Source organism: Charadrius vociferus, unplaced genomic scaffold (assembly GCF_000708025.1).
Source record: "Charadrius vociferus isolate BGI_N301 unplaced genomic scaffold, ASM70802v2 scaffold332, whole genome shotgun sequence".
Lineage (NCBI taxonomy): Eukaryota > Metazoa > Chordata > Aves > Charadriiformes > Charadriidae > Charadrius > Charadrius vociferus.
This window is the reverse complement of record NW_009647418.1, coordinates 4,217,896-4,243,366: the sequence shown is the minus strand read 5'-3', so window position 1 is coordinate 4,243,366 and position 25,471 is coordinate 4,217,896. Positions and strand designations below refer to the sequence as shown.

At 57.4% G+C, this 25,471-nt stretch overlaps 1 protein-coding gene across 1 annotated transcript in view; it reads right to left on the bottom strand.

The window, feature by feature from the left end:
• ACACB (acetyl-CoA carboxylase beta) overlaps nucleotides 1-25,471 on the bottom strand; it is a 27,076-nt gene continuing 1,605 nt past the window's right edge. Inside the window, exons 2-53 of the mRNA XM_009880376.1 lie at nucleotides 25,199-25,469; nucleotides 21,655-21,787; nucleotides 21,023-21,161; nucleotides 20,632-20,741; nucleotides 20,374-20,455; nucleotides 19,807-19,905; nucleotides 19,398-19,507; nucleotides 19,065-19,175; nucleotides 18,671-18,880; nucleotides 18,248-18,418; nucleotides 17,785-17,946; nucleotides 17,379-17,542; nucleotides 16,765-16,915; nucleotides 16,577-16,680; nucleotides 15,863-15,944; nucleotides 15,166-15,311; nucleotides 14,938-15,088; nucleotides 14,652-14,786; nucleotides 13,559-13,705; nucleotides 13,253-13,441; nucleotides 12,782-12,882; nucleotides 12,609-12,697; nucleotides 12,390-12,514; nucleotides 11,858-11,971; nucleotides 11,662-11,775; nucleotides 11,177-11,266; nucleotides 10,949-11,067; nucleotides 10,568-10,705; nucleotides 10,001-10,100; nucleotides 9,803-9,910; nucleotides 9,554-9,610; nucleotides 9,108-9,149; nucleotides 8,815-9,030; nucleotides 8,559-8,714; nucleotides 7,741-7,944; nucleotides 7,064-7,219; nucleotides 6,579-6,701; nucleotides 6,089-6,358; nucleotides 5,649-5,746; nucleotides 5,360-5,480; nucleotides 5,046-5,156; nucleotides 4,358-4,501; nucleotides 4,154-4,274; nucleotides 3,894-3,990; nucleotides 3,603-3,699; nucleotides 3,222-3,357; nucleotides 2,716-2,893; nucleotides 2,130-2,242; nucleotides 1,295-1,449; nucleotides 859-1,029; nucleotides 257-393; nucleotides 1-127 (exon numbers count right to left, since the gene is read on the bottom strand). Of these exons, the coding sequence (XP_009878678.1) occupies nucleotides 1-127; nucleotides 257-393; nucleotides 859-1,029; nucleotides 1,295-1,449; nucleotides 2,130-2,242; nucleotides 2,716-2,893; nucleotides 3,222-3,357; nucleotides 3,603-3,699; nucleotides 3,894-3,990; nucleotides 4,154-4,274; nucleotides 4,358-4,501; nucleotides 5,046-5,156; nucleotides 5,360-5,480; nucleotides 5,649-5,746; nucleotides 6,089-6,358; nucleotides 6,579-6,701; nucleotides 7,064-7,219; nucleotides 7,741-7,944; nucleotides 8,559-8,714; nucleotides 8,815-9,030; nucleotides 9,108-9,149; nucleotides 9,554-9,610; nucleotides 9,803-9,910; nucleotides 10,001-10,100; nucleotides 10,568-10,705; nucleotides 10,949-11,067; nucleotides 11,177-11,266; nucleotides 11,662-11,775; nucleotides 11,858-11,971; nucleotides 12,390-12,514; nucleotides 12,609-12,697; nucleotides 12,782-12,882; nucleotides 13,253-13,441; nucleotides 13,559-13,705; nucleotides 14,652-14,786; nucleotides 14,938-15,088; nucleotides 15,166-15,311; nucleotides 15,863-15,944; nucleotides 16,577-16,680; nucleotides 16,765-16,915; nucleotides 17,379-17,542; nucleotides 17,785-17,946; nucleotides 18,248-18,418; nucleotides 18,671-18,880; nucleotides 19,065-19,175; nucleotides 19,398-19,507; nucleotides 19,807-19,905; nucleotides 20,374-20,455; nucleotides 20,632-20,741; nucleotides 21,023-21,161; nucleotides 21,655-21,787; nucleotides 25,199-25,469 (6,995 nt within the window). The remainder of the gene's footprint in view (nucleotides 128-256; nucleotides 394-858; nucleotides 1,030-1,294; nucleotides 1,450-2,129; nucleotides 2,243-2,715; nucleotides 2,894-3,221; nucleotides 3,358-3,602; nucleotides 3,700-3,893; nucleotides 3,991-4,153; nucleotides 4,275-4,357; nucleotides 4,502-5,045; nucleotides 5,157-5,359; nucleotides 5,481-5,648; nucleotides 5,747-6,088; nucleotides 6,359-6,578; nucleotides 6,702-7,063; nucleotides 7,220-7,740; nucleotides 7,945-8,558; nucleotides 8,715-8,814; nucleotides 9,031-9,107; nucleotides 9,150-9,553; nucleotides 9,611-9,802; nucleotides 9,911-10,000; nucleotides 10,101-10,567; nucleotides 10,706-10,948; nucleotides 11,068-11,176; nucleotides 11,267-11,661; nucleotides 11,776-11,857; nucleotides 11,972-12,389; nucleotides 12,515-12,608; nucleotides 12,698-12,781; nucleotides 12,883-13,252; nucleotides 13,442-13,558; nucleotides 13,706-14,651; nucleotides 14,787-14,937; nucleotides 15,089-15,165; nucleotides 15,312-15,862; nucleotides 15,945-16,576; nucleotides 16,681-16,764; nucleotides 16,916-17,378; nucleotides 17,543-17,784; nucleotides 17,947-18,247; nucleotides 18,419-18,670; nucleotides 18,881-19,064; nucleotides 19,176-19,397; nucleotides 19,508-19,806; nucleotides 19,906-20,373; nucleotides 20,456-20,631; nucleotides 20,742-21,022; nucleotides 21,162-21,654; nucleotides 21,788-25,198; nucleotides 25,470-25,471) is intronic.

Genomic DNA, 25,471 nt, shown 5'->3' with positions numbered 1-25,471 from the left:
TCAAGATGGGCCGTCATTATCCACTGTCGACAGGAGACGGGCGACCTGGGCCTTCTGCGCACGGGTGATGTGCTGAGTCATCTGGATGACACAGTCCATGGCCACCTCGGGGTTGGCTTGGACCAAGCTGCAAGGCAGGGAGGAGAGGGCATCAGACTCAGGGGCCAAAGCAAGAACTGCCTCATCTCCACCACCCTCTGTCCCCAACCCAGGGGACAGCATCGCCCCTCGCATCCCGACTCCTGCAGCCACTCACCTCCGGATGTGCTTGAGCACGTAGTCCCGCTTCAAGTACTTGATGTTCTCCCGGATGGCTGACTGGGTGCCGTCATCCTCTTGCATGTGCTTCTCCAGCCACTCCACCACCACCTGGTTGTTGTCCCAGAGGTAGCCCTGGAGAGAGCAGCACCATGGGCAGGGGGTGCTGCTGCCTGCGCAGCCTGAGCCCCCCCTTTCTGCTGTGGCCTCAGGCTTTTTCCTCCCATGACACAACCAGGCAATGGGATTTTTCTTCTCGGTCCTGCACATCCGGCTCGGCACGGCACGCTCCCCTACTCACATGCAACAGCCACTGGGGAAAAGGCTCAGTCTGGAAATCAAAACTGGGGAAAGCTTCATGGAGTGTTTAAAGTGCAAAAAGTTAAGGCAAAACACTTCCTGAGCTGTTTACTTTGCGTGCCCTCACTTCCCAGCTCGGCAAGCACAGGAGCGACCTGGTGAGGTGCGTGTCACGGTGCTTGCATTTGAGCGCAGCTTCCATGCAAAGACCCCAAGTCTCACTTCTGAGAGCAAGGTTGGGAGCTCCCTCGGGAGCCCCCTGGCCGCAGGGACACCTCAGAAAGCTGAGGCTGGGAGTACCTTCGCGGCTCCTTCCGTCTCCATGAACCAGCGCCGCAGCATGGACTGGATGTGGATGTGGCTCAGCTCGCTGTTCGCCTTCAGGACCTCTGCCTTCACCGCCTCCTCCAGCAGCAGCCGTCGCAGCCGCCAGTAGAGGAAGGACCGGGCGTTCTTCCACTCCAGGATGTCCTGCAGAAACGAGGACACAGCCCAGGTTCACCTTTGCACAAAAGAAGAGGAACTGATGTGCAGCAACCGCTCGCTTGCAGCTCGCGCCGGCAGGGTTGGAGGCAGCTCTGCTGGGCTGGAGCAGAAAGCAGCACCCGGGGCAGGAACAGCACATGGGGCTGCAGCCCAGACCCCTGGGAGAGGACTTCGCCTCTCACCTTCACGCTGCCACCGCAAACCCCCCTGCGCTGAGCTCCTTCCCACCGCCACCGATGCCCTGGCTCACCGTGATGACGCCTTTCTCCTGCATGCGGCCTGGGGTGTCATGCAGGTCAGCGAAGTGCACGGCCACCTGGTAGTACATGGGCAGGAGGAGGTCCTCCCGGGCCTTGAGTTGCTTCTCCAGCTCCCTACGCTGCACCTCGGAGAGCTCGGGGGTCCCTGTGGGACACACCACACTGAGCAGCCCGTCCGCCACACCTGCGATGGGCCACTGCGGGGTCTGAGCTCTGCTCTATGCTTTTACCTCAGCCGCCCCCACCAGGAAACAGGGCACCTGGTGTCATGTCCCTTTGCTTTGGCCCATTTACACCCCCACCCAGAGCCCAGCCACAGAAGGCCACGGCCACGAAGGGGCCGCACTGTGTTCAGTGCCGGCCGCGAGAGAGGCGGGAGGTGGCACTTGCAAGGACTTTGTGGGACCATGTTTTAGCAGGGTGGAGGGGCACAGGGGCAAGGACCTCCCAATGCTGCCCCACCACTCGCTGCAGGCAGGAGCCGATCACAGGGTGAAAGAAGACCCAGTGCATTAAAGACAACTTATGTGTGGCTCTGTAATGACTATGTGTTGTCTCATCAGGTATTGATTCAGCGTGGCCGTTGCCATTCTTCATCTCAAAGCATGGGAGGAAAGTCCAGCACCATTTAGAGATCCCCCAGGAGATACAGGTGTTTTAAAGCACCACCACATCCCCTTGGCAGGTTCCACTATCAGAAAAGCCATAAAGAATTTTCACAGAGGAACACTAGAAGATTTCCTGATGGTTGCCACCACGGTGTTTGAGCTTCATGTTTTAACTTAGCGCTACCAATGCCGACAAGCTGAAACGCCCTTCCCTTACCCAGCTGCTCAACAAGCTTGGCATAGACCGTATCGATCCTTCTCATGGTCTTCACCAAATCTTTCTTTCTGAACTTGATCTCCACTGTTCCTCCAGGCTCCAAAATGCCTCCCCTGGAAGGAAAGTTTGGTAAAGCAGGGACTGGTCTGCACGGGAGAAGAAATGCTGGGACAAGAGGTCCAGGCAACTCTCTCTTCTAAGAACTACAGAGGGAGAAAACTTAAAAAGGGTTTTGTTTCCAGTCTGGGATTCTTGTCTACCCTCCCGCTCCCTACAGCTTGCTCCAGTGTGCATTAATTCAGGTTAGAGAAAAGGCCTCCTGACCCCCAGACCCATGCTTTACTCGCCCACAGCCTTCGCTGGACACAGGAGGATATCCCCAAGGAGATACTTGCCACACTGCTTTGTAAGACCCCTGGAACTTTTAGCTGATGATTTTGATCAACTCAAGGGTAAAAAATACACATTTCAAGTGACCGGAGGCTTTTGCCAGTGGGACTATGACTCTGCAGACTCCATATACTGGCTCTCATTTCTTTGCGTGAATTTTGGGTGGAGAATTTTGAGGGGAATTTTGGGTGCTCACCTGCTCTCCTTGTCCGCGTAGAGCTCCACGTACAGCGGGTTGATGGTGGAGTCAATGACGACCCAGGAGCCTCCCCGCAGCTCCGCATGTGGCGGGATGTAGACCAGGACAGGCTGCTTAAAATCCCGGAGGCTATCGACAATGAAGGCGCCGAACTTCAGCATTTGGTCATACATGTCTGAAAGCCAAAGGGATTCAGTGGCTGGGTGCCCCAACTGCTGTGGACCAGGCTCCTGCTCCTTGCCTCCTCCCAGCTGCCCAAAGCCACCTTCTCCATTGGAGAGACCAAACAAGCACCCCAAAACCAGCCCAGGAGGAAGCCACCAAGCCCTGGGACCTGGGTCCTGGTGATGACCCACCACCTCCCCAGCCCAACCCTACATCCCGGAGTGATGCGGACAGCCCCCCGGTTGGCTGGGTCATCCCAGGACCCCATGGGGTGGCAGGAGTGCCGGCAGTATGACATGGCACAGGGATCTGGGCACCTGCACCCCACGCACGGGTACCTTTCATGCCACTGGAGAAGCCTCGCCAGTTGGCGAAGATCATCAACGGGAGATGCTCCCGGTTGAAGTCCCGAATGGCCTGGGCTGTTTTAAAAGCAGAATCTGGAAACCAGACCTGCCCAGCCTGCTGGATTATCTGCAAAAGACAGCAAGCAGTAGTGCTGAGACTGATGCCGGTGCTTCCTGGCACACCGCGCTGGCGGGTTGGTGGCACGTGGTGTGCAAGAGCTGGAAGAAAAAAAACTGACCAAGCACCCTTGATTTCACCAGTCTTTAAAGAAAATAAAGACATGCCAAAGAATTACACTAAGCTTTTTCCCTGCTTTCCCCTCCAGCCTCCTCCCAGCTGCCGCTCAGCTGCACTAAGGTCTCCCCACACACCTTCGCCTCCGAGTCCGGGTTGGCAGGGTCTGCGGGTATCGTCACCTCCACGGTGCGGGTCTCAACAGCGATGACACCCACTGGGAGACCTCCCAGCCTGCAGTGAGGCAGGGTGACCTTAGCAGAGGCCAGTTCCCCTCCATGTTGCACCCCAGCCCCACCAAAGAGGTTACCCCCCATCACCATCCCAAAAGCAGTGCCATGGCCAGGGCTTGAGTGTGCTTGATCGCGCACGCGACCTCCCCACATCACGCTCTGCCCTGGGATTCCATCCCCTGCTCCCAGCAGTACCTCGCTCTGCCAACCACAACTGTCTGAGCCCACGGCCTCATGATCTCCAGGAAGCTGCCCTGGTCGAAGAAGCCACTCTGCCAGGTCCCCTTGAGAGCTGCAGAGCACAGGAGAAAGCGGAGCGGCTTAATGGTGAGCACTGAAGGTTCCCTGTGCACCAACTCACAGCAAAAAGCACCTTCTGCACCAGAACGGGGGGGTTGCACCACAAGACACATCTGGAGGCATTGCTGCAGAGGTCTCGGGCTACCCTCACTTACTTGGATGGGGTCTCCCTGCCAGCATCCACCTGGGGTCGTACGGGACTTTGGAAGGGACAAAATCGATTTCTCTTTCGATGGGGTCACTTACGGCAGTGACAGGCACTGGGCTTTGGTTATCCTGCAAGGGAGAGCCCCGAAGGGCAGGTCACCAGCCAGATATGGGGTAACACCCCACACCACCATTCCGCAGCACCCTCCTACCTTGGGTATGTACGAGAGCCACTGTAGGATGGTGTAGACCCCCTCAAAGTCATCCGGGACGGTGACATGGGAAACGCCATTGTTGTGCATGATCTGCACACCTCCCAGCTGGTTATTGGATGTGTAAACTTCACGTCCCAACACCTAGCCAGAATGATTAATGGAAACACAGATCGGTCTCTGCTAATGCTGAAGCTGCTCCCCCTTGCTCTGTTCGTTAAGTCAAAGCTCTGTACAGGCACAATTCCTCTGGTTTAAGGACGAATTTCCACCTCTGTTTCCCAGGCTCATTGTTAAAGCAAAGGGATCCTGCTTTAGACAAGTGCATCAGTTTAGCTAAGCAGGATTCAAATCATCTCAAACCAGTGTGGTTCTGCCCACAGACGGGTCCTGCCTCCGGGACCAGAGACGAACAGTCCCCATGGCAGCTCTGTCATCCCACCCTGCCCCAGGAATGATGCACCATGAACTGGTCCCTAAAGCAATAACAAATAACTGCAGGGTGGCATTCTCTCAATTCTCTGCGAGAGGAGCCCAGTTGCAGCTCCCCTGCAGCTCCTCCAGACGTGTCCCATGAGATGACACACAGGGAACTGCCAGCTTTTCCCATAAAGACAGATAAAGAGCCCACACATGCAGCGGCATGATGGACAGTGCCGGGGAAGGATGTGCAGCCGGAGCACAGTACCTTATTGAGAGCCGTGACGCCAGTGAGGATGATGTGGGAGTTCTCCACCTGGATGACGCGCTGGCCCAGCCTCACCAGGTACGCGCCGATCCCGATGGCACGACAGGTCACCTGGGCACACACACAAGGACAGGGGGGTTACTGGGGAGACAGGGCTGCAGCACAGTTCGCAGGCACCAGGAGAATTACGGTCCCTGGCTCTGCAGGGGTTACACCAGGTCATTTGTCGCATCCTGTTATTCCCCTCAGGGTGACCTTAAAAGCAAACAGGAGAGAGGGGAGGAGCAGGGCAGGGGAAGGGCCCACCGCTGTACCATGCTGATGGTCACTATTTCATCATAAGCTCGAGAGGACTCCCCAGCGATGGTACCGGCAGCTCTCAGGTTTTCCACCCCAAAGCCGTTGTCCTTCCCGATGATGTCCAGGAGGACGTACCTGCAGGAAAGACAGAGCCATGGTGGAGTGGGCAGGACTGGGGGAAGCACCCACCCGTGTGATGTGTCTGGCAGGATGCTGGGCCAGGACACGGGAGCTGCATCTCAGCAGGGATGCGGGGCAAGGCTTGGGGCAGCTCCGTGTACCCCAGGGGATAGTGGGGCTCACCTGGACTCGCCCCCTTCCTCCACGTGTTCACAGTGCACCGAGTTCATGGCGCTGATCCTTGTGTAGTCCTGGGGAGTCAGGTACAGGTACTTGAACCCCTGGAAATAACGAGGAGGATGAGCTGTGGAGCCCCCCCATGCACACACTCCTGTGGGACATGGCCCTTCTCCAAACCCAACCCAAAGCCATCCCGTGCATCAATAGCAGCTCAGGGACCAGGGCTGGACAGAGCAGCCGTGCCAGCACCGGCACCTTTATCTCCCCCTCTGCTGGTGAGGCGAAAGCGCAGAGAACCATCCCGGTGGCAGTGGGTACAGGTGTGGGCTCACCCCCCAGCATCGATCCCACAGTTTTATCTCCCAATTTCGCTCTGGTCCTTCCTTCCCCAAATAAGCCCTCTGTTGTTTTCTGTGATGGCAGGAGGGGAGGCACCCACACACCTTGTAGGGGTCTTCAGAGTCCACCCAGGCCACCTGGAACATGTGCTTTATCTCGTCGGCAAAGCCAATGCGGGCACCGCTGTTGGCAGCAATATAGATGCGGGGGATGCCTTCGGCCCGTGCCAGCTCCGAGGCCCGCAGGAAGACCAGGTCCTCCTCCGGCCCGAAGGAACCGATCTTGTGTGTGATGTCGTTGCAGATGAGCACGATGTCCCGGCCTTTAGGATACTCAGGGGTCTTCAGCTTCATTTTGAAAGCAACCATCCCCACCTGCTCCAAAACAGCACCAGGTCACAGGGCAGGCTCCTCCAGACAAATGGGGTCAGAGCTGCAAACTGCATTAGCTATCAGACAAAACACTTGCTTGAGGAGAATCCCCTGGGCTTTAAACACAGCCAGACCAGGGAAGCCACCAGCCGTTCCCACTTGCTGCAGCACAGCTTGCCCGCGCCCCGCTCTCTCACCCCATTCCCAAATCATCCCCCACTACCTCGTTCCCTCCAGGGACCCTGTTCATCTGCACCAGGTGCCCCTGCGAGTCCAGGACCAGCTCGGTGTACGTCAGGATGTCCTTGGGGTACAGGTCCGAGGAGCCCCACAGCTTGAAGAGAGCCTGCAGAGACACCGTGCACAGGATGAGCTGAAAGCATGGGGCTGCAGCAGCTCCGAGGCCGTTGTCGAGCACAGACACACACTCCTGCAGCAGGCTGGGACTTGGGTGAGCAAAACTTCACCCCCCCCCCCCTGCTGCAGACCTCCTTGCAGAGGGCTTTCAGGTTCACATCCTCCATGAGCATGGCTGCAGCAATTTGCAAGAGCTAGGAATCCGTTTAGAATGCTTAATGGAACCAAAAATATTGGGGCTTGGGCTCTTTTCTTTTTATCATTTGCCAGCTCAGATGGGAATACTGGGCAGGGTGCGGAAGAAAAGCAAATGCCGTAATTTGGAGACTCTTTCTGCTCAGCCGGTCTCACCTGCCTGATCATCTCTGGGAAGTCATACACGTAGGTGGTGCCCAAGGACTGTGCCTGGAACCGCTTGGCCTGAAGCAGGTCCTTGGTGACGTAGGGGGTGTTGATGAGCATCCCGTGCTGTGGCCCTTGCTTGTCCCCATACGACTGAAACATGATCTGGAGAGAAGGGCAGAGCGTTGGCTGCTTTCCCTCCGTGTGCAGGCGAGTCCTCTCTGCAACGCTAAGGTGGGGCTAGAGTACTGCTGAGCTTTGCCTGGCCAAGATGCTCGTGCCCATGGCTCTTCTGGACCAAACAACATGATTTTCCACCCCACTCTTTGCTACTGAGGCGACAGACTGCAAAGCTGCTGTGCTGCAAGTACCAGCAATGCCCTAACACTGACCTTCACCTCTCAGACGAAAAACTGCCCAACTACACACCAGCAACTTCCCTGGGGCTCAGCACCATTTTTGGAGCAAAGCATCACCCCGAGGTGCCCAGATGCAGTGCAGAGAGGACTGAAACTGGGTCAGCCCTGGGAATGCTGCTGCACAGTCCCAAGGGCTCTGGGACAGACCAGCACTACAGGTGCCCGAGGATTTTTGCAGAAACCACCCCAAAGCTTTGCTGTAGCTGATAGCTGCTCAAGTAGCTGTGGTTGGGTTCCCACTTCAAGCCGCCGCCTGCGGTTACTCACGCTGCCGGTGCCGGGGTCCTTCACTTCCTTGTAGAGGCTGATGTCCAGGTAGTAGCCGGATTCGTTGGTCAGGAAGAGGCGGATGGGGATGGCGGTGGCCGTGGGCGTCAGGCGGATGTTGATCTTCACCTCGGCCTGCAGGACCCGCAGCTTCCAGAGGCGGCTGCCATAGCGCATCACCATGGACCGCACCGACTCCTCGATCTAGGTAGGGGACAGCACATGGATGCTACCGTGGCCCCAGGGACACCACTGTCCTCCAGCACATGATGCCAAGGCTGAAGCAGCCCCACTGCATCTCCACCTCAAACAGCTATTTCAGATCTGCTTTGTTCGAGCCCCTTCCCTCTCTCCATCCCTCCATCCCTAGGGGCTGGAACTGCCATCCAACCTCTCCACCGGGGAGAAGGAAAGACAGTGCCCCATGTCCCTCTGAACAGACACAGCACCCCTCCTTCAGAGCATGGAGCGCCCAGGGGAAGAGCCTGCTACTCACCCTCGCATCCTCCAGCAAACTGCCCACTCGTCCCAGTCCGTGCAATACTCCCCAATTCATTGCACAGTGTGAAATCTCAGCCCCTCCCCAGCAAACAGCCCACAGTGAAGGTCTGACTCAGCAATTAAGCTGCAGGAGCCTCTGGGGCTCCTGAAGCCATCCCTCAGCCAGGGCTGGGTGGGTACTGGACAGAACTGGGTCTGACAGCTTGGATGGGGGATGCCAGCCCATCCACACGGCAGTACCGAGCATGGGGGATGATGCAGCCTCCATCCCCAGATCAGCACCGCACTGATGGGAAGCACAACACCGAGAAACGCACCTTGGAGGGGTCCATGACAACCGTCGGGACAAAGTTGAGGAAGATGTGGTTGCAGTCGGTGCGGACAGTGGTGTTGTTGAAGGCAACTTCCAGCTCATCCATCGCCTCCAGGAGCAGCCGCTCACCCTCGTTCTGCAGGTACTCGAAGGAAGCCTCCTGCGGTGCACCAGGTGGCTCAGGGGCAGCCAGAGCAACCCCGGCACCTGAAATGCGCCCACCTCTGCCCGCACACCCAGGGGACCCGGCGCCGCCTTGCCTTGGTGATGAGGTCTGAGTGGCGCACGATGGCGCGGATGAAGAAGCGGTAGTCGGTGGCCTCGGTGCCCGCCTGCACCTTGGCAGCCCCCAGGTAGAGGTGCATCTTGTGGTTGGCGCAGGGAATGGCCGTCAGGTCGAAGTTGCGCATGCGGCTCAGCTCCAGCTGGAAGGCCAGTGCTGGCTCCAGGTGCCGGTAGATGCGATCTTCTGCAAACTGGTGTGATGCAGAGGGGTGAGCGAGCAACTGGCCAGCTGGCATTAGCCAGGCCCTGCTTTTACCGCAGCGCTTACCTCATCCCTCGCTCTGAACGTGAAAAACTTTGGGAACTCTCTCTAGAGCAAAGGGGAGAGAAAGCTCAATGTGAATAATCCTGACACACAGAGGATTTTTCTGATTTTCAGTGAATTCATTAAAAAGAAAAAACCTTGCAGGCTTCCTCCTCCCCCAAAGAGAAAAGAGCTGGGAGTAAACAATGCCTTTTAAAGACAACTTAAAGCTATGGAGTGGCCACACAGGAACCACACGTTACTGGAGACGTTAACAGTATAAAGGATAATGCAGGAGATAAATCCCTCATTGAATCCCTCATTAATTAATTCCCAGCTCCTGATGCACAGTAGATCCATCATGCAATGTTATATCTATAATGTACTTATAGATGTTTCTAGGGGTTTTGGGGAGGCAGAAGCATGATGTGTCTGAAGTCACTCTGCCTGTTGGGAGAGTCTGCACTCACCTGCTGGGCAATGAGAAATGTGATTCTTCGGAGACCACAGTCGACGAGGATGTTTTTCTACATGGAAACAGAAGACTCCACCAGTCACGAGAGCTTAAACGTCTCCACCGAGGGAGCAAACAAAACCCAAGTGGCTGACCTGGGGTGCAGCGTTTTGGGGAGCATTGCATGGGGATGGGGCAGTGCCTTGGGATATGGTGCCCTGGCGTGTGGGGTCTGCAAAAAGGGAGTCTGGCCCCAGTAACAGACCTTGGACTGGGCAAAGGCTCTGAAGATGGGCACCAGCTTCTCATCCTCCACATGTTCGGCCCAGCGGAGCGCGATGTTGAGGATGTGGATTGGCTCCTCACGGACATTCTGGCAACAAAACCACCCAGTCAAATCTGACCAGCAGCACCACTGCCATCCCAGCACCACCCAGGGGGACGGCAATGGCATCGTGCCCACCTTGGCGTCCTCCTCCTCGTAGACGGTGGCTCGTGCCTCACTGAAGAGCGTGCTCTCTGAAGGTGGGTCGGCAAAGCATGAGATCACTTCATCGAAGTTCCTGCCCAAACGGTGGGGATGGGGTGACAAGTCAGCATGTGGTGCCCACCCCCTGCCTGAGGGGACAGCACCAGGGACCCACTGTTGCAGGGACATGGGTACCAGCGCAGCGGCCGTGGGGCATGTGCTGGCTCAGCTGGGCTCCACCAGCCCACGGCAAAGCCACAGCTCATGAAACACAGCTCTGAGCACTGCTGTGTTAATGTGCAGAGATGCTTCACCCGTGCCAGGCAAGCTCCCCCAGGCTCCCCATGTCCCCATATGACATGTCATGTCCCCATCAGGTAAGTGTTGTGCTGAAAATACCACTTGGCCCCGACCTCCAGCTGCAGGAGGAACAAAAGCTGCCCCAAGCACTGCCCAGCTGCCATGAGCTTTGGCTCTTCCACCCACTTTTGCTCTCTAACGACTGCAGTGGCACCCAAAAGTCACGTGCGTGACCGGCCAGGCACGTCCCTGCACCCCTACCTCGTGAAGTCCTCGAATCTGTCAAAGGCCACCATAGCTCCCATCCGCTGGCTCAGGGGAGAAAAGCCACTGTCCATGAAGAGCTCAGTGCTGTGCCGGGCCAGGTCGGGGTTGGAGATGCTGATGGGGACAGACATCCTGCACGGGGCAGCAAGATAGCCATCAGCCCTGGGTGGAAGCACTGTTCCTGCGTCTAATAGAGACCATGCAGGTCCCACATGGGACCCTGACTTGGAGAGGGTGTGTGTCCTGCTACACTGGCAAAGGGAGCTCCCTCCGAGGGTCCCCACATTTTGCAGGGAGGAGACAATACGAACCCAACAGCTTTGCAAAAAGGACCATGTCCAGGGGAGCAGGACAGGCGTGCGGGGGCCCCCATACCTGTTTGGGTGGGAGGAGGGCAGCATGAACTGGAATTCCACCAGGCAGGTGCCATCTGAGAGCTGCCGGTGCTGCAGGCTGTTCAGCTCGTAGGCAATGTACCCGCGCCGCACGTACACCTGGGAGGGGGACGGCAGGAGGTACCACCATGCCCCTGCTGCCACCACAAATATCCATGCCACCACCCCTCAGAGCTCGCGTGCCCCCCGTGGCCTTCCCAGCCCTCACCTCCAGCGCTGCCATGCGCACCACCTGGTTGGTGTGGTAGAAGAAGATGGGAAGTACGTCGAAGATGGTGGTTTCTGAGAGGATCAGTTTCTGGGGGCAGAAATCAAAATTTAGAGCAGGATGAAGTAGGATCCCCTTGCCCCATCACAGGATGGGGGAAGCATGTTCCAGAGGGGTCCTTCAATGTGGGGTTGTGCAGGACTGGCCACCGGGGTGCCGTGGGACAGCCAGCCCACCATGGGGACACCACCAGACCCAGCTGTAGATCCACGTCAGTCCCCTTCCAAATGGGGTGAGGAGCAGGGGACAGAGACTGGCAGCAATAGGGTGCACCCCCTCCTCTGCTCCACACAGGCACTGACACTGCAGCAAATTATTTGCTTTGATTACTTTTTTGCCTATTTTTAGGACTAAGCCACTTGCAGCCAGAGCTCCTCCCCGAAGCCACCCAAACTCCCTCTGCAGAAAAACATGCAATTCCCAACCTTCAGGTTTTCAGGGCAGAACTCGTGTCCGTACATGTCGATAGCGGAGAGGAAGATGGACTCCACCTGGTTGTGCCGCAGCTCGTAGGAGGGCAGGTGAGAGGCGATAAGCACCTGCAAGGGGAGAGACAGCTGGAAGCAGAGGGGACAGGGATGGGGACAGGGATGGGGACAGCACAGGGAGGTGCTCGCTGACCTGCCGGGCTCTCAGCGCCACTTTGGAGTGCTCGGTCTTGCTGAGTTGGGTCAGCTCATTGAGGATGGCTGTCAGCTCGTCTGTCAGCGTGGGGTCACGGCCGCATAGCTGGTCCTGCAACACATGCGCCGCCACGGCTCGGCTCAGGCCCCCTCACTGCAGATCGGCTTCACCTTGTGCCCCTGGCGCCACACGGGCAACAGGGACGAGACCCAGGGCACTAAGATGAGAAAAATGCTGCTCTTTGAACCAAGTGCAACAACGCAACGCTGCAGAGGGGAGATAAAGTCCCTCTACCAAGGCAGTAATGGATGCTCGAATGCAAAACCCAAACCCTGGGGATGCATTAAACAGAGGAGTGGAAAAGTGGTTTCTCAGGTGTCTGCCCGCTTTCAAGGGGAAAGCACAGGGCTGCGATGGTCACCTGCAGCCACGTCCCGTCCCGCAGAGATGCAGAGCTTGCCTCTGCTTACGGGCTTTTCCCTGCCATCAGCCTTTACTTCTGGTGTCCTGGGACACGGGCTGTACTCACAATTAACATGGTCACCAGCAGGTTCTTCTTCGCCACCTGGGCATGGGAGAAGATGCTCTCCAGCACGGGGGTCATGTCAGGTTTGCACTGCTCCCGCAGGCTGATGACACACTTGTCGTAGTGAGCTGTGGGGCAGAGCATGGTGAGAGCCCTGCAGACATCCCAGAGAGCCCTGCAGACCCCTCCCACCCTCCTCCCCAAGAGCCTCCAATCCCTCACCATGCTGGAACTGTGTCTCCACTTGCAGGTATCGTCTCAGCAGGTCCAGCACCACTGCCTTCATGTAGCCCCGGATGCCACTGCGGTACCTGGGGAGCAGAGAGCCCAGCATGCTGCAAGGAGGTGGCGATGGTGGGATGACGATGGTGGGTCTCGGACAGCGCGGGGCTCACCTCTGCACCAGCTGCACCACGCTCTGCGTGTTCATGAAGAAGACCTCCCGCTCAGCCTTCCTCTGCAGCGTGGCCGCATGGGTGTCCAGCACGTTGGCGATCTGCAGGGAGAGGGCACGAGGTCCAGTGCAGCTCGGGGCCAGAGTGGCCGTAGGGCGGCCAGCTCCCCAGCTTGCCTGGAGACAGCGGTGCTGCATGCAGAGCCTTTCGTTTGGGTTTCCCCCCCCCAAAGTGAAAAATGCAAAGTGACAAATAAATAGAGAAACGCAAATAAAGAAATACAAATATAAAAGCACAAATATAAAAAGATAAATATAAAAACACAAGCATAAAACCACAAATATTTGCCACACTCCTTTAGTTTTTTATATTATCTCTTTGCAGGAGAAATTCAGGCAGAAACTCCTAAGTAGCTCTAGCTAAAAAGGAAGCGAAGGCCAAACTGGGGAGTGCAGCCCCCGCACCACTCACCTGCTGGCTGGGGAAGCGGCAGAGCACGGAGGTGATGTTGCTGGCATACTGTGCCATCACCTTCCGGATCGACTTCTCCACGGTCAGGGGGATTCTTCCCGAAATGCTTGTCATGATCTCCTGCAGTTCCAGGAGGGGCAGGGAGGGGTCCCGCAGGGTCTTCATCAACTGCGCCACCCACTCCTTCACCTGTGGGGAGCAGAAGCTGGTGCTGCCTGCACCCACCAGCGCTGCCAGTCTTGCCGTCATGGCAAACACAAGGCAATGGGGCAGGACACCTGGACTGCCTTTGCCACCAGCACCCACCTTGGTGCTGAAGTAGGGCTCGGGTAGGCAGTACCCATTCATGACGTTGATGAGATTGTCCAGCACATTGCGGAGAACCTGGTGCTGCTTCTCACCAGTGATGGGGAGGGTCTGCTGGGCTGGGAGCCCCCCAGTGAACGGCTGTGCCTGGAGAGAGCAGAGAGAGAGAGGTGGGCTGGCCCACGTCATAGAATCATAGAATTGTTATGGCTGGAAAAGACCTTTAAGATCATCAAGTCCAACCGCTATCTAACTCTACCAGGCCCACTTTTAAACCATGTCCCTGAGCACCATACCTAGATGGCTTTTAAATTCATCCAAGGATGGCGACTCAACCACTTCCTTGGGCAGCCTGTGCCAGTCTTTGATAAGCCCTTCAGTGTAGAAGTTTTTCCTAACGTCTAACCTAAACCTCCCCTGGTGCCTCCCCTTGAGGTCATTTCCTCTTGTCCTATCGGTCGTAACTTGTGAGAAGAGACCAACGCCCACCTCCTTTCAGGTAGCTGTAGAGAGCAATGAGATGTCCCCTCATCCTCCTTTTCTTCAGACTAAACAACCCCAAGTCCCTCAGCCGCTCCTCATAAAACTTATTATTAATGTCCTCGCTGACGAGGGACGGGGATCCCCAAGAGCTGCAGCTGCCTCAAAAGCCCCAGAGAAACCAGCACTACCCCTCCAGCACCTGCTTATGGTTAGATACAGAGGAAGCACCTAATATTCAGCTTCATGTCTCTGCTGGTGCCCCAGCGTGAAAACAATGCAGAAAAACTTGAGATGTAGACAGTGATACAGATACACGACAAACTGGCATGGGATGCTTCTGCACACTAAGTGAACGTGCATGGGATGCTCACGCAGAGCAACGCCACAGCGTGCAAAGCTGCCACTCAAGCCCCAGCATAGCCAGCTGGGGGATGCGGCATGGCCATGCCAGTGCCACCCCCTTGCCGGGACAGAGAGACATCCCTGATGATGCCCCAGCTGGGGTGGCTCCTCTGCTTTGTCCCCATTGAGTACTTCTAGTGCCCCATGGGACACAATTTGGGAGCGGACAGGAGAGGGCAGCAGCATGGCCAGCCCCCGGCAGACTCACGGGCTTCACTTTGGTGGGATCATCTAGCTCAAGCCGGGCTATGACACAGCCTGCCTCCAGCAGCGCGCCCGGCCGCTTGACGTAGTGCACCTGCCCGGCCTCCTCCACCGTCAACGTCATGATGATCTTCATCACCTGGGTGAGGATGGGTGAAACGGTCACCAAACGAGCAGCGCTCACGTGCTGCCAAATGCCTGGGGCACTGCGGCAACAACGGTGGGTTTGATCTTCGCCGTGTCCCGGAGTTGGAAGAGCAGGGCTCCTCCAAGCTCTTCCACAAACTTACCTCGATCTCTGCAAAAACGTTCCCCTCAGCCACATGGCCACCATCGTCCACCGTGTACTGCAGCAGCTTCCCAGCAGAGGGTGAGCGCAGCACCGTGGGGTCCTTTTCCTTCTCGAAGTCGCACGTTTTGTTGCCGATGGTGATCCGGTATCTTAAGGAGAGGGAAAGGTCTCACCAACCGGCTGCCAGTCAGTGGGGAGGGCCAGTGGGGGCCCAGTGGGGAGGTACCTGTCAATCTCCTCCTTCATGTAGGTGGTGTAGCTGTTGCCATCATAGGAGAGCAGCAGCCCACCATCGTTCAGCCGGTGCACGTCTATCTCTATGTGAGTGCGGTTCATGATGATGACGTACGTTGTCAGGGACTGGCGGGCAACCTGGGGGCAGCAGCCAGGGAGAGCCCTCAGTGCCACCCCCTGAAAGGCGTGCAACGGCCTTTCTGGGGGCTGGTGGGAATGGTGGGCGATGAGGACCATCTCCCTGCGCTCAGTGCAAGGGCCGGTGAAGGAGCAGCATGCTGCCATGGGACAAGGCTGTGCTGGGGAGGGCGGGAGATAGCAGCCTCTGGCTGCACCAAAAAGCTGGTTCAGCTCACGGCCCAGAGCTGCTTTGACTCATGGCTCACCTGCTGCTTTCATTGTGAGTAGGGAGTTTTTTGCATGAAGTTCAACTAATCGGGTTTAAAAGCAAGAAAAGGAGGTCCTTTATTAAACTCAGGGCAACAGGATGTATGAAAATGTCTGTCTAGTTAAAATGAGGTTATTAATATAACCTCATTAAAATGTGGTTATTAACCTCATTTTTACGTTGCACATTTTTAAAGGACAACCTTGTATTTGTTGCACCTTTCTCCTTCAGTACAGGAGCACACATCCCTGTCCCCTGCAGCGCTGCAGCTGGTTCAGGAGGAGCATGGCCCACCCCTCACCTGGAGAACATACTTCACACCCTCATAGATGAGCTCCACGTCAACGATGTTCAGCAAGGAAGCTGCCGGCAGCACCTGCCCCCTGAAACACAACGGATGGGTCAGGCACCACAAGTACTGCGTGCCTTGTGTGCCGGCGGGGAGCCAAGTGTGCGAGATGTCAGCGATGCTGCTGGCGTCGGGCCGTGCGGGCTCTGAGCTGACTGCGGGAGAGCACGAAGGTGACCGAAGGCAACAAGCATCTGCTTTAAATGACCCACGTGAGTGCCTTGTAAAAATGCAACCGGAGGCAGGCCAGACACTGGCAAAACACGCTCAGATAAGGGTGCAGGGGAGAGCCCCAGGCGTCCTCCAAGGCCAGAGGAATAACCTTGACATTCAAATGCGAAAACAAAAGCGAGCTGCATTCAGCCAAGCCACTTTCCCTTGAAAGCTGTTTCTGTGTGAAACTTCTTCCACTCTCCAGATAAAGCAATAGCCAAGAAGCCGGAGCTGTGAGTCACAGCAGATCCTCCCGTTTCCCAGACTGTTGCAGTGCTACTGCCTCCAGATTTGCAAAACTTTTGCAGCAAAATTGAGAAGGAGGATGGCCCAGGGAGAGCAACACTTGGGTCTCCGTGCTTGCAGGAGCTACGCGGGCTCCCAAGAGCCGCCCTGTAGGACATACCCTTCCCGTGCCCCCTGTGCCCCTGTCGGGTAGCCCCTGCTCCATACCTCTCCAGCGAGTGCAGGAAGTCAGTCATGCACGTCCTGAAGGCAGCATCCGCAACGTTCAGGGCACCGCAGACGACACCCAGCATCGTGTCCGGCTTCTCTGCCTGTGGGGGGCAAAAATAACAGGGTTTGGGTCTGGCTCCCCACCAGAAGGGGAGCGGTGGACCTGGGGGACCGGTCTCCCTCACCTGCACTTTCTCAGCAATCAGATGGTCCAGCCAGCCAGTGTCTATCTCGTTGTTCTGGAAGCTCTCTGTTTCCAGCAGCTTAATCAGATACTCCACTGTGGTCCGGAAATCCCCACGGATAGAGAGCTCTTTCAGGGCAACCACCATGTTCCTTTTAGGGAGCAAAACACTCCATTAATGACCAACGAGGTGGTGCTTGGCTGTCAGCAGAGAAAACCAGGGAACCACAGGGACCAGGGTGCTGAGCTCCCGAGCCCTGGATGCCCTCATGCCTGCATGAAACAGCCCCACAATCAGCATTAACTTCATAAAATACTTAAATACCCAAGACAGACTCGTTACATATTGCTTAATTACTGAATGAGCGTTGCTGCTCATGCTTAGCAGATCACTGCAACATGTCTTTAAGGATCAGGTTGATCAGCTGGGGCCAAACCACCACCCCAGTCCGAAAACTTTGGCCTTGGCCAGACAAACTCTGCAGCAAAACCAAGCTGCTCAGCACAGCAGCACCATTCCGCTCCTCTCAGATAAAAGCCACTTTTCCTGGCTCGTGCACCGATTGTGTGTCTTCCCGAGGACACCCACTCTCCACCCCGTCCTGCCACACTCACGAGATCGCCTCCTCCCGGTTCTCTCCCCACGAGAAGCAGTGGCCAAACTGAGAATCGGCAAACTCGTGCAGCCCCCCGGCTGCCGCCACACTGAAGTACCCCCAGACGTTCTTGCTGCTGCGGAAATTCAGCTCCTGCACTGTCCCCGAGCTGGGCTTGAAACCCTGAGCGAAAACAGAGCAGAAGACATGGAGAGACCAAACTTGAGACTCCTACAGCATAAATAGAAGGGGAACCCCTGAGCCATTTATCAGTCTGCACGTGGATCTCACCGGTCCCATGGGTTCAGTGCCCACAAACATTGTCCGGCCAGGGAGGACTGTCCCCAGTTCACCCCTGTGAGTGGCAGGGTTCCCCGGTCCCCACACGTGGGGCTGGTGCATGAGAGTCCATCCCCTCGGCTCACCTCCTCGGGGTTCTCGCTGGTGATCCGGGCAGCGATGACGTGGCCCCTGGGCACGGGGGGGTTGGTGGGGACGTGGAAGAGGATGGGCGTATCACCCCAGGGGCTCTCACCATACAGCACCCGGATGTCTTTTATCCTGTGCAAGGGGATGCCCATTGCAATCTGCACGAGAAACAAGGACTTAAGCTGCCAGAAGAAGGCTTTAGCATCAAAATTACAACTGGGAGACATCAGTAGAGGGTCTGAATGAAGAACAAGGGGAAAAGGTACCACACTGCAGGCAGACGCTCCCAGCGTGGAGCCAGAGGTGAAGGGGGAATGCTACATTGCTTCTGCCTGCACTGTACACGCGGGTATATGGGACAGCTTCCCTATGCCAGGCTCTAGCCTAGCACTTCTCCCTAAATTACAAAATTGCTCCATCTAACACACCTCGCAAAGTCGCCCGTGTGCACTCAGGTACCTGCAGCTGGGCAGCAGGGAGGTTCACATCTGCGATCATCTCTGTGCAAGGGTGCTCCACCTGCAGGCGGGGGTTCAGCTCGAGGAAGTGGAAGCTCCCGTCCTCACTGTAGAGGTACTCGACGGTGCCTGTGCTCACGTAACCCACCATCTGGGCCAGGCGGACTGCGCACTGCAGGAGAGTGGGAAACCGCCGTGGGGAGTAATGAGTTCACGGCAGCAGAGTCGGGGTGTCCCAAGAAACACGGCAGCAGTGTCCTTGCACGGACCCAAGGAGACAAACAGGTCTGGGGCTGCCTGCTCAGCTCAGGGCGTCCCTCCCTTCCTTAGGAGCCCAAGGGGCCAAAAACCACAATAAACCCAGCAAGAGCCAGACCAGTTTCTCACTGAAACCTCATGCTGCCCTAAGACCAGGGCCACCCACCTGCTCCATCACCTCGATGACAGAGGGTGCTGCAATGGTGGTGGGTGCCTCCTCAATGATCTTCTGGTGCCGGCGCTGGATGGAGCAGTCACGACCGAAGAGGGAGATGGCAGTGCCGTACTCATCAGCCAGTACCTGCACCTCCAGGTGCCGTGCGTGCTGCGCCAGCTTCATCAGGAAGATGGGGGACCCGGGTGCCTCCGCCTGCACCTGCAGTGGGGGAGAGGGTTGTGCCCTGGCACTGTCCCCCAAAATTCATCCCAGGATGAAGGCACAACCTGTGGCGAGCCCAGGTGGGAAGCAGGAGACACTTGACGTGGGAGCAAGATCCTGCTGCGTGCCCCAGGGTGGGATGGGGATGGGGACAGGGATGGGGGTTCTGGGCACCTCTTACCTGCCGGAAGCAGGCACCAAATTCCTCTGCCGCCTCCACTTTTCGGATGCCTTTGCCCCCACCGCCTTCTGCTGCCTTGATCATCAGTGGGTAGCCAATCTTTTTGGCCACCTGAGCAGAGACAAGGACTGAGGTGACCAAAGTGCTTTAGACCCTGACCCATCACCCCAACAGCCCACCCTGCCGCAGCCCCATGCAGCACCGAGCAGGATGCCCCAAGCTGCATCTGTGCAGAGGAAGAACTGCCATCACATGCACTGGGAGCCCAAAAGGGCTCCAAAGAGAAATAATGGTGGACAAGAGACAATGAGCTGCCCACGGGTTCAGCTTTACCTCCAGGCCTTCCTCCACGTCCTTCACACAGCCCTGTGCGTACGTCTCAAGGGGAATGCTGATTGTCTGCTGATTCTTCTGGTCCTCCTCAGACCACTGGGCCACCAGACCTGCAAGCACGGCCAGGGCTATGGTCACTGCCAGCGTGGCGTGGCTGGGGTGCTGTGCTGGCTGTGCCCATTTGGCATATGCCATTTCCCCTGTTTCCTCTCACCTCATCTTCAAAACCCCCTCTGCCCAAACCAGCAGCTGCTCGGCTGCAGTGAGGTCCCCGATATCTGCAGCCACTGTGCGGCCAGCCGGGCTGGTGACCCCAACCCTGGTGCTTGCTTTGGGAGAGACGACGAGACAGAGAGGAGAGAAATGGGGGAGCAGGGAGGGTGTGCATGGCTGGGGAAGAGGCGCTTACCGCTCCCGCTCCATGGCAGTGTGGGGATCTGGACCGTCTGAGCCACGATGGTGGAGGCGACTTTGTCCCCCAGTGCCCACATGGCATCGCTCGGTGGACCTTCGAACAGGGAGGGAAGGGGTGAGCTGGGCCAGCCTGGCCAGACGGCCTGTCCCCATCACACTGGCGCTGCAGAAAGCTGCTCCCCACTGAGCCCGCACTATCAGCCCCTCTGCAAAGAGTGGGGGCACGGGAAACCCTCCCCAAACCCTCTGTCCAGTTCAGGACGGAGCTTTTTCCTTCTCCAGGGGGAGCCCAGGCTCTCCACTGGCTGGGAAACCCATGAGGTCTGTTCCCACCCAAAGTTCCTCCGTGAATGCTGCATTACAGGGAAAACCCAGAAAGCAGCAGGATTCTGGGGACAGCTCCAGGAAACCGGCTTGGGGACTGCCACACCGCAGGGCGGACACGGCAGATGCACGAAACAGGCATTGCCCGGTGCAGTGTCCCTGGGGAGTGAGCATGCATGCACACACTAGCCCAATGCCCGCTGCTCCCTCTGGCACAGGGAAGGAGGCGAGACCTTACCTAGGAAAGCTATCCCGTTTTTCTGCAGCAGCTCTGGCAGCTTGGGGTTTTCCGAGGCATGTCCCCAGCCAGCCCACACCGCCTGGCACAAGAGAAGGAGCAGTGTGAGCCTTTACCTCTCTGTGCCGGCGTCCTCCCATCACCTACAGCATCATCCCTAGCTCCTCCACGCGGAGGGACGTCACCCTGTTTGAGTGCCCCTTCTTCCCCATCGGCTTCCCGCGGCAAAGAGGTGGGAGGCCTGCGAGTGGCTGCTACCTGGACCGGGATCCGTTTGGAAATGTCCACAATCAACTCCACGTTGGCGTAGTTGTTGTTGTTGGCTCCTCCGGGTACAGGCACGTAGTGATCTGCCATTTTGATGTACTCTGAAAGACAGCACGTGGCAGTGGTGGGAGCCAGTCCACCGAGCTGCACCCCACTCGCGTGCTGCCCCTTGCACCCTCTCCCCAAATCCTCAATCCCAGGGAGGCTGGGGGGGCGGTAAATTATTTACTCCTGGATCTGGCTGCAGAGGAGGAAAGTCTGTGACCCTGGGCTGTGCAGAGCCTCCCGTGTGCCAGGCAGCAGCAGAGGGAGAAGGAAAAGGATGCCCCAGCTCAGTCCCAGAGTGGGGAACATCCCTTGCTGGGATGCTTTTAGGAATTACCTGCATTAGCCTTGAGGTCTTCAGGGGTGACCATGACCACGAACCGAATGGCACGCTCATTTCGGAACATCTCGTAGGCCCACCGGCGGATGGAGCGCATGCACTTCACAGCGGCGATGCCGTTGTTGGCGATGAGGACCTGGGGGGACAGGGACGTGGGGCGTCAGGCTGAAACCTCTCCTTGTTGCTGGGACGCGGGGCTGGGCACATGGCCCTGAGGGATGGCAGCAGGAAGGCGAGGGCTGGGTGAAGGTAGTGAGGAAAGCAGGGCAGCCGTGCTAACACGGGCACTTTGCCACAGTCGGTTGTATGTGCTGGTGGAGCAGGACGCTCCTTAACAGCAGCTTTGATGCCTGGCACTGGGGCTAATGAAGGACGGGACTTTGGCCTTTGTTTGCGCCACCATGCAAAGCTGCTGCAAGCAGCCACCGTGCATTGGCAGCGTTGGGAGGGTTTCCCTCTCCCAGCCCGCGAGGGTGGGTGAAGCCGGGGGGCAAACAGCTCTGGGCAGCCCTGGGCTGCCATCGGTCCGAGCCTGGCGGGCACGGGAGACTTGGGCAAGGCTTGAGGATGCCACCGTGAAAAGCAATGACCCACCACCCAGGCAAAAGCGGGGGTGCACAGGGAAAGACCTTCTCGATGACACGGTTGCCCCCGAAGCGGGTGACGAACTCTGCCGGCGAGGCGACGGTGAAGTCCCGTTGCAGATCCATCTTCCTGTGCTCGCGGCCCTTCTTTGCCAGGTGCAGCCCGGACATGCTAGGCCTGCAGTGGGACACGATGGCCGTCAGGGAACTCGCAGACACGCAAGCAAACCCTCACCAGGCACGATGAGTGTGCTGCGGCCGGCTGGGGCTTCACCAGGGGGTCGGATCCGCAGAGAGCCTGGCAGCCTGCAGCAGTGGAGACCAGACTTTGCCCCCTTCCCAGTTTCTTCCGAGGAAAGCAATAAAACCTTTCACCCTGCTGACACACGCAGGGGACATTGGGATTCACTTTCCTTACTACCAGCTCCCTGCTGTGCACCAGGACCTCTCCAGGGACGTTTAACACCCGCTGCAACACTGCAGAGGAAAACTGTTTTCGGCTGTTATATGGGGGAAGCAATTTGGGGTGAACAGAGCATGTTTCGCAATTAAAATGCCCCTCCCAGGAGCTGTGGGTCCACATTGATTCAAACACCCCGGCAAGCAGTTTTGCAGCCACGGGGGCTGGACTGAGACCCTGCTGCACCGCACAAAAGCCCCGGGGTTTGCATTTCAGGGAGCAGAGAGCTGCTCAGGGGTTTTGGGAGCATGTTTGTGACGGGAGCACTGCTACCCCCGCAGCACGGCTGTGCCTGCTTCTGCACCGTTAACACCTCCCAGCCCGGCTGCGGCTGGAAACGTGCCACGCTTTGCTCCCAGCTGAGGAACGGAGAGACTACCAGGGGGCCGAGACGCAGCACTGAGCACGGACCCCCCTCCCACTGCCAGTGATGTTTCACACACAAATGCCTTTTTGCAGCAACCAAGCTCTGCTGCAAAGCCCCCACAGCTCCTGGTTCACACCAAACCCCATTGCAGAGCTGTATCTATCCTCTACATCCCCAGAGGACACCCGGGGCGGCTCGGCTGGGTGGTGTGGGTGGCAAGAAAAAAAAGGGGTACACAGGACAGCACAGAGCTCTGCGTGTCCATGCAAGGCAAGCAGGATTGCTGCTTCCAAACCCCATGACACGAGCACCAGGTCTCTGAGGGGCACAGCCGGCAATGCCTTTACGAGACCACCCCGAGCTGCGCTACCGTTACTAAAGGGGGAGCAAAGAGCAGGCAGTGCTCTGCCTGCAAGTTTCTGCTCTGCAAGAAACCTTGCAAAGAGCTTGCTGCACTGCTCCCAGCAGCTGCCGTGGGAATTTGCTCTCCCGCAGCCTGCAATGACAGCAGCTGCAGCTCCTTGCCGCATCAGACCCCATCCTACCCGTGCTGCCTGCTCCACGACCCCAAAACACCTTCCCAGGCTCACTACACTGCTGGCCAGACTCACCCCTACCATGGTTTTCCACTGAAGGCATTTCCATGCCCTCCGGAGTCTATTCCCTGTTTCACAGCCCATCGTGCATCCTTGAAGCGAGCAGGTCGGAGCAGGCTGCGCTGGTGGCCTGACGGCCAGACCAGTCCTTCTGCAGGGCTCTGGCCCCAGCAGTGCTATAAGACAGCCCTCGCACCTCCCACCTCCTGGAACGGCGGCAGCCGGCGCAGGAGGGTCTGGCAGCACTGGCAGCCCATCGTGAGCAGGCAGGGACCTCCCCGGCAGCCAGGCACCTGCCTTCCTGCTGCTCTGCCCAGAGTTTTAAGCAATTTTCTATTTTAATTAGCAGGTTGACATTCCCCCGCCTCATAGCTCAGCCAGATTTTGAACTGCTGATTGTTATTCCACGGATGTGCTATAAATAAGCAAAGGAAGAAGGACCAGCTCCCTCCCTGCCAGTGAGCGGATTTCACATAAGCAGCAGTTGGCATCTTTATTTTAAGGGGAAATGTGCCGAACCCCCCTGGGAGATTGGGAAATATTCCAACCTCTCCATGCACTCAGGGTATTTTCCAAGTAGCTGGAGCACTGCATTCAGCGGTGCTGGGTTTAACGCACTTCGGTGCATCCCTCACGTGGCTTTCTGCTGCTCTGCCGGTGCCAGCCATGCTGCCCGCTTCCCTCCCGCAGCCCCGAACCCCACCGCAAAGCCTGTGCCAGCACACCCGTCTCATCCTGCGAACTGCACCAACCGCATCTACAACGTGATTCAGGCAGCGACATGAGGAAATTCCTCCCGTGTTAAAGCACAGATGAACAGCAGCTATTCCCCGCCGGCAGCACGGTGCGTGAAACCACCCAAAACCCCAGCTAGGCAAGAAGACACCACTGGGCTGTCAAGTTTCATCACGTGTCCCTGCAGCCAAAGGTCTTTTATTTTTAACCGGGAGTGGAGCAGTCAGGAGGAGTTGGGCAGCAGCGCTTTGTTTCCAGTTATTTATTATGGCTGTCAGCTGTGCTCGGAGGGAAAGCCGCCTGGCACAAGCCAGAAAGCACCAGTGAGCTGCCCTGTGGCCCCACCAGCACCAGTGCTGGGCAAAAGTGGCTGCGAAGCTACCCATGGAGCAAAAGCTCATCCACTTTTCATTAACTCATCGCAAAACCACCAAAGAGCTACTTTTCTGCCTTGAATAATTTATCTGCGGTAGTTGCAAGGCAGAGGAAGGGCAGGAGCGGCCCAGGAGCACCCTATGCACCCCGCTTCTCCCGGGATGCTGTTTCGCCACACGTCATACCGGGAGCACGTTAGCATCCCCACCATAGCAGAAGCAAAGTGTACGCAGCAGCAGAAGTGGGTCCTTGTGGGATCCAGCCGTGGGGGCACAGGGCAACATTTGCAGGCACAAGTGCATGTGCACATGCAGGTGTGCTGTCAAGAGCCGCAGCTCAGCTTGCAGGTTTACATACACCCCATGTAATGCCCCCCAGCAATGCTCATGTACAAGATGTGCACCCAGAAGGACAGCAAGTGCTGGGAAAATACCACCAGCGCCTGCTGCTGCCCGTCCACACATTCACTGCCTCAACCAACCCCAATCTTGTCTTGCCACTCAAGAAAATCCCTGCTCCCCAACGCATCCCTGTCCCGTGCCAACCACAGCTGCAGCCAGTGCATAGGCACAGCCTCTCCCGGCACTGGGAGATGGTACAGGGACAGAGAGAAGCAGCAAAATGAGAGAGGAAGCTGTGAGAAAACAGGAGTGATTTGGTAATTTGGCTGCAGCACTAGGGATCATGTTTGAAGGAACACAATGCATGCTAAAAGCCCTTTCCACCCCATTCTTTGATCCAAAATCACTGTAACGGAGCAACCCCTGTCCCAGTCCTTGCTCCACTGGTTCATGTGGCAGTACTGTCACACAGAGCACTCGGACACGTCTGCTCTTCCCAGGGTTCTGCCATTAACGTTATTATCAGGGGTTTTCATGCAGCACTGAGTTAAAGGGAGCCAGGACTGGGGCATTGATTTGGGGCTCTGAGAAGCACATGCACGCACACCTTGATTTTAGCAACAGCATCCCTGAGAAATGCACCCACGAAAAGCACCTGCCCGCCCCAAGCAGGGTGTCTTTGTACCACTGCTGCCCCCGACCCCACGCATCGTACCTCATGTTGGTGGTGGGCTCTGGCGTGGCAGTCACAGCGGAGGGCTCAGTGCCGGTGCCCCCCACCCCGGCCAGGCTGCTGCGCCGGCTGCCCACCCTGAAAGCCGCGGCCACCAGCTCATCGTCGGAGGAGTTATCATCAAAGGATCCCAGAACAAATTTGTCCAGGGCTGGTCGGCGGAGAGCGGCGGGGTTGTACACCGCGATCTGCTCCTGCTCCCCCACTGCAGCCTTGCCGGAGCGCGGCGGCGGGTTGGGGGCCGGGGGTTTGGCT